The sequence below is a fragment of the Otolemur garnettii genome, unplaced genomic scaffold, assembly GCF_000181295.1.
Source record: "Otolemur garnettii isolate 467f Iridium unplaced genomic scaffold, OtoGar3 scaffold00100, whole genome shotgun sequence".
In the NCBI taxonomy this organism is placed as follows: Eukaryota; Metazoa; Chordata; class Mammalia; order Primates; family Galagidae; genus Otolemur; species Otolemur garnettii.
This window is the reverse complement of record NW_003852495.1, coordinates 6,111,499-6,118,189: the sequence shown is the minus strand read 5'-3', so window position 1 is coordinate 6,118,189 and position 6,691 is coordinate 6,111,499. Positions and strand designations below refer to the sequence as shown.

Below are 6,691 nucleotides of genomic sequence, written 5' to 3'. Positions count from 1 at the left end.
TCCACAACACCCAGCTATTTTTTGGTTGTAGTTGTCATTGTTGTTTGGCAGGCCCAGGCTGAATTCAAACCCGCCAGTTCCAGTGTATGTGGCTGGCACCCTAGCTGAGCCGGAAAATGTATATTTCTTAAAAAGGGATATTGGCTTTCTTTTGAGACTAATTTCATTATAAAATCAACTTTTCTGATAAAAATTCCAAGAGTAGGCTGGGCAAAGTGGCTCATGCCTATAATCCTAGCACTCTGGGAGGCTGAGGCAAGGTGGATTACTGAACCTCATGAGTTTGAGACCAGCCTGAGCAAAAGTGAGAACCCATTTCTATTAAAAAATAGAAAAACTGAGGCAAGAGGATCACTTGAACCCGAGGTGGAGGTTGCTGTGAGTTATGATGCCACAGCACTCCACCCAAGGTGACAGCTTGAGACTCTGTCTCAAAAAAAAAAAAAATTTCCAAGAGTACAGTCTCATTTATGCAAAGTGAACAAGATCTAGAGATCTGCTGCACGTGCTGTTCCCATAATTAAAAACACGGTATCATACACCTAAAAGCTGCTAAAGGGGTAGATCTCACATTGAGTATTTGTACCACAATATATTTTTAATTATTTATATTTTTAATAAATGTTAATTATAACATCCATAGTTGTTGTTTTTTTTTTTCTGAGACAGAGTCTCAAGCTGTTGCCCTGGGTAGAGTGCCCTGGCATGATAGCTCACAGCAACCTCCAACTCTTGGGCTCAAGAGATCCTCTTGCCTCAGTTTTTCTATTTTTAGTAGAGATGGGGTCTCACTTTTTGCTCAGGCTCTCCACCAGCCTCGACATCCCATAGTGCTATGATTACAGGGACCTGGCCATAACATCCACAGTTAAATGTCTCATTACTTGTTTTCCCCCCAATTTATTAAGAAAAAATTGGCTCGGCGCCTATAGCTCAACTGGCTAAGGCGTCAGCCACGTACACCTAAGGTGGCGGGTTCGAATCCCCAGCCCGGACCCGCCAAACAACAATGACGGCTGCAACCAAAAAAAATAGCCGGGCGTTGTGGCGGGCGCCTGTGGTCCCAGCTACTTGGGAGGCGGAGGCAAGAGACTCACTTGAGCCCAGGAGTTGGAGGTTGCTGTGAGCTGTAATGCCACGGCACTCTACCCAGGGGGACAGCTTGAGGCTCTGTCTCAAAAAAAAAAAAAAAAAAAGAAAAAAGAAAAAATTGACAAGTGTATTTATTTACTTTGAGACAGAGACTCACTCTGTCGCTCTGGATAGAGTATCATGGCATCATAGCTCAACAACTACAACAAAAAAATAGCCTGGCATTTCTGGCAGGCACCTATGGTCCCAGCTACTTGGGAGGCTAAGGCAAGAGAATCGCTTAAGTCCAAGAGTTTGAGATTGCTGTGAGCTGTGACACCATAGCACTCTACCCAGTACAATAGAGATTCTGTCTCAAAAAAAAAAAAAAAAAAGAATATGTGTCAGTCTGAAATAGCTGCATAACTAAATGAAACAATGTTTCTAAGTGACTAACACATGATGTTACAAAATGGGTGCCACATAAAAGATCCATTCAACAAACAAGATAGACTATTTTAAAGAATAAACACAGGCAGTGCCTGTAGCTCAGCGGGTAGGGTGCCCGCCACATACACCCAGGCTGGTAGGTTCGAATCCCAGGCCAGCTAAACAATAATGACAACTACTGCCAGAAAATAGCCGGGCGTTGTGGCAGGCGCCTGTAGTCCCAGCTACTTGGGAGGCTTAAGCAAGAGAATCGCTTATTGAGGTTGCTGTGAACTCCCAATTCACAGCAACCTCAACCTCTTGGGCTTACGCAATTCTCTTGCCTCAGCCTCCCAAGTACCTGGGACAACAGGTACCCTCGACAGTGCCCGGCTATTTTTTGTTGTTGCAATTGTCATTGTTGTTTTAGCAGGCCTGGGCCGGGTTCGCACCCTCTAGCCCTAGTGTATGTGGCCAGAGCCCTACTGAGCTATAGGCACTGAGCCAGCTATCTTCTCTTAGTACAGATTTTTTTTTTTTTTTTTTTTGAGACAGAGTCTCAATATGTTGCCCTTGGTATAGTGTCGTTGCATCACAGCTCAACAGCAACCTGAAACTCTTGGGTTTAAGCGATTCTCTTGCCTCAGCCTCCCAAGTAGCTGGGACTACCCCTGCCTGCCACAACACCTGGCTATTTTTTTTTGTTGTTGCACTTGTCATTGTTGTTTAGCAGGCCTGGGCCAGTTTGGAACCCCGCTGGCCTCAGTGTATGTGGCTGGCACTGTAAGCACTGTGCTACGGGCACTGAGACTAGTACAGATATTTTTAAAATGTGCAAAAATTGTTTTAAAGCAATAACTGAGAAAATGACATGAAAAAATGTGCAAAAATGAAAAACATTGCCACTTTTCTCACTAAATATACGTTTCAGAAAATATGATTATCAGAAAATATTTAATTATTGTTAATGAATTAAATAAATATTTCATTTTTTTAGATTCAACTTCTGAAACAGTAAATATTGAAAGATATAACCTATATATGCAAGAGCTCTTGGGGTCCTCAGTACTTTTTTTTTTTGGATAATCATTCAAACTTTTTAATCTCCCTTTGCACATTATATTAACATTCATATTGCAAGGCATTCCATTCACAAATATTACAGTTTGATAAAAACTTCACACACATACCCCCAAAAGTCTATACCAGATTTAGTCGCTTTACTAAATCATTAAAATAATAAAAGTAATGAAAACATTATTATAATTACTTTAAAGCAATATGGTCTGAGGCACTCTGGGAAAGATGGTCTCTTATAAGTTTAATGTCAGTGGTATCAAATTATATTACAAGAAAGTCATCAGATTTAAGTAATCAAGTATACTCTAATAACAATGACTTTATGATCTGATATGTTTTCATAGGATACACTCCTATTTGGACAACGGTTGAAAGGAACACAGATATTGGGCAGCTGAGGTCATTTCTACATGTAATGAGGCTCCCAGCTACATAAAGATGAGGTGTGTTTCAGCACACCAAGGGACAGCTGCATCCCTGCTGCAAAGTTACAGTACAAAGAAGTTCCTTTCTCATCACTGTCAGGTCTACTACAGGTTAGAATCTGACAGTCCACTTGACATACTGTGCTCACAGCTGGAGACACTGTAGAACTCACTCCCTATCATCCTCCACAGTGCGACCTCACCCTTCTCTGAGTACCTCCAGGGTATGTCCTTGAAATAAAATAGAGAAGGGAAGAGGGGGGTCTTTTCCCCTCCCATTTCCGACCAAGCAGAAATCTGAAATAGCAATGTATTACAAAATTCTTTTGCCCTACAACAGCCAGCTACCACTTGGAGCATAGTTGTGTTTTTTCTTTTTTTTATGCTTTCGCCAAAAACTAGACTTTAAAAAGCCTAATAACCTTTTCCAAAGTGAATTTTATCACATTCATTCACTGACACACACGGACGCACACTGGAGAAAGTCTCATTGAGTGAGTCTTACCTACTCACAATTAACAAGTGTAAATAATCATCACGGGGTATAGGGGAGAAGCCAATTCCCAACCAGGAATTAAATCACTGCAAACTATGGGTCCATGTATGACAGCTCATAACCCTGTCAGAGCAAAACCAAACACAAACCCCAGGTCACATCATGTTTGGTTGATTATGTATATGGAATTTAAAACATATACATATATATTTCCATATAGATAATTTTAAAAATCTGGTGCAACATATATTGCTAAAGTTTCAAGGATTCTCATCTCCAGCATTCACCTGAAAAGCAGCTGGCTCTTGATAGCCAGTTCGTAGGCAGTGATAAAAGCAACTAGAAGCAGGTTTAAGTAAAAGTGCTCAAAGGGCCAATGAGAAAAGAGGTGCACGGAGAGAGATGGGGAGGTGAGGGGGGGCTAGGCATTGAAGAGTTGAGCAATGTTTCCTTTATTCTTCTCAGCTTTTTCAGACCCAAGACAAGTTCTTGAGGACACACATCAAATGCTGTAGTAGTCCTTTCTTATCTATAGTCAAAACAAAACAAGTGATAAAAAAGATTCTCTTCTTTTCTGTACTCTCAATAAAATGCATAGTACAGTAAGAAGATGTCATTGAGATGCGCCATCTTGTGAGAAATTAAAACTGGGACATGAAGTGAGGCCGCGCATTATCAAGTCGCTGGGTTAGGATTTCACAGCCAGTGTCCGTGACCAACAGGGTGTGCTCGAACTGAGCAGACCGCTTTCCATCCCTTGTCACCGCAGTCCAACCATCTGGCCAGGTTTCATCCTGCCATCCACCTTCACAAATCATTGGCTCAATTGTAAACACATGGCCTGACTTCATCACTCCAACTGCTTTATTTTTGGCATAGTGGGGTACATTGGGGGCTGTATGAAAAAGCTTGTGGATTCCATGCCCACAATAACTTCGAACAACTGAAAACCCATTTGCTTGGGCATGCTTCTGAATAATGTTTCCCAATTCTCTGTATCGAACACCAGGTTTGACTGCATCAATGGCTTGCATCAGGCACTCATACGTGGTCTGAACGAGTTTCTGCGCTCCCTCATCCACGTCTCCAACAAAAAATGTCTCATTCAGGTCTCCATGATAACCATTGCGATAGAGAGTGATGTCCACATTAACAATATCACCTTCTTGCAAGGGCCGTCTGTCTGGAATTCCATGGCAGATGACTTCATTTACTGAGGTACAACAAGATTTTGGGAAATTATAATAATTCAGGGGAGAAGGATAGCAATTTCTTGCAATACATGCTAAGTGTACAGCATGATCGATTTCTTCAGTAGTTACACCTGGTTTAATCATCTCAGCAGCAATATCCAAAACTTCTCTAGCGAGCTTACATACAAGTCTCATCCCTTCTATATCTTCAGATGAGAGTAATTTAATTTGCGAAGTACCTTTAAGAGCCTGTTCAGATTCAGACATTCCTAAGGGATGATCAGCATAATCTGGTCTTTGTATATAACTTGGCACTGGCCTTGTTGGCATCAGTGGATAATGTGGTCTGAGTTTACCAGTATACCGATAACCTGCCCATGGGTCAGTGTTAATATCACCTTCCACGGTCCAGGAAGACACTTCTCTCTTTGCCTTTTCATCTTTCGCTTTCTTATGTAGTAACTTGTGAGTAGCCCAACTTCCTTTAAAACATTCCTGCGAGCAGAAGTACGAGCCCTGGATGCCCAGCTTGATGCAGGTGGGACACTGGAGCTTGGCCTCACTGTTGCAGCCGTCTGTTTCGCACACCCGCGTCTCCACAGCCGCCATGCTGCCTGCCTGCTGCGGTCCTCAGTACTTTTGAGGAGTGCAAAGGTTTCTTGAGAATAAAAAGTTTGAGACTAATGGCTGTATACAACATTCTATTCTAACACAATTTAGTTTTCTGTACTCCTACTGATGAGGATTCTGGTTGATGAATGGTTTAACTACTGTAGTGAGACAGGCTACATGTGAAAAAACTGCATAGAGCTAGATTCATATACACACGCATAAATGAGCGTATGTCTAAATAGGGTAATCTGAATAAGTTCAATGAATGGTAGCAAGTCAATTTTTTTCTGTCTCTTTTTAAATTTTATTTATTTTTGTTTCCAGTTAAGTGAGGGTACAAACAAGTAGGTCACAACACTAGAATTTGTTAGGCAGAGTTCCACTTGTAGTTATGTCCCAAACCCAAAAGATGTGCCATACACCCCTACCTCATGCCTGTTAAATGGGAGCACACCAATGCCATCCCAAGTTGATTTTTTTGTATGTATAGTACTATTGTACTATAGTTGTGCAAGGTATTAACATTGGGGGAGGCTGGAGGAAGGGTACACAGTACATCCCTGTGTATTTCTTTGCTAACTCCTATACATCTACAATTACTTCAAAATAAAAAGTTGTTTTAAAAAATCACTGCACCCATGGCAACAGGAAGCCCTACCCAGGCATCAAAAATGGGACAGGACTGATATCTTCACAGTAAAACAAATAGGAGAGTATACATCATTTTTCCATGATTCCTCCCCTATCAGTTTCTTAGGACAGCCATTAACAAGGTACCAAAAACTAGGTGGTTTAAAACGACACAAATATATTCTCTCACAGTTCTGTAGCATTATAATATAAATCACAGACATCGTCAAAGACCTCCAGTCTACAGACTGGATCTGCTCTTAGCCTCCATCATTCCAACCTTCTTCGCTGACTTCCTTCTTTCTTAATCATCTCTACCTCCTCAATATAATCATTTATTATTCTCTTAAACCAGTGGTTCTCAACCTTCCTAATGCCAGGAGCCTTTAATACAATTCCTGTGGGTCATGACCCACAGGTTAAGAATCGCTGTCTTAAACTTTCCTAGTTTCCAACCAACCCCAACTTTTCCCTAAGTATTCTATTAAAACAGTTATTCATATAATCTTGATCTCTAACTAAATCGAAAATGTCTACATCTTAAAAATTTATTCCCCCAATCACCTAGCAAAGCAACTTGTATGACTCTTTAAAAAAATTAAAAGACACTGATTGTGCCCTTTTGTGACGAGAAAGAAGTTTGTAGGTTTGATATAGTGTCATTTGTCTATTTTGCTTTTGTTGCCTGTGCTTTGGTGTCATGCCCAATAAATCATTGCCAAATCCAATGTCATGGAGCTTTTTTTGGCCAGACC

The 6,691-nt window shown here is 41.0% G+C and overlaps 1 protein-coding gene and 1 pseudogene across 2 annotated transcripts in view; both read right to left on the bottom strand.

Annotated features, from left to right (window-relative positions):
• Window positions 1–6,691, bottom strand: part of ZNF461 (zinc finger protein 461) — a 20,556-nt gene that overhangs the window by 6,374 nt on the left and 7,491 nt on the right. The window contains 2 exon segments of the mRNA XM_012809198.2: window positions 3,789–3,840; window positions 4,202–5,323. Of these exon segments, the coding sequence (XP_012664652.2) occupies window positions 3,789–3,840; window positions 4,202–5,323 (1,174 nt within the window).
• LOC105887651 lies at window positions 2,570–5,312 on the bottom strand (annotated as a pseudogene). The gene has a single exon (XR_002774898.1). The product of XR_002774898.1 is annotated as a methionine aminopeptidase 1 pseudogene (transcript).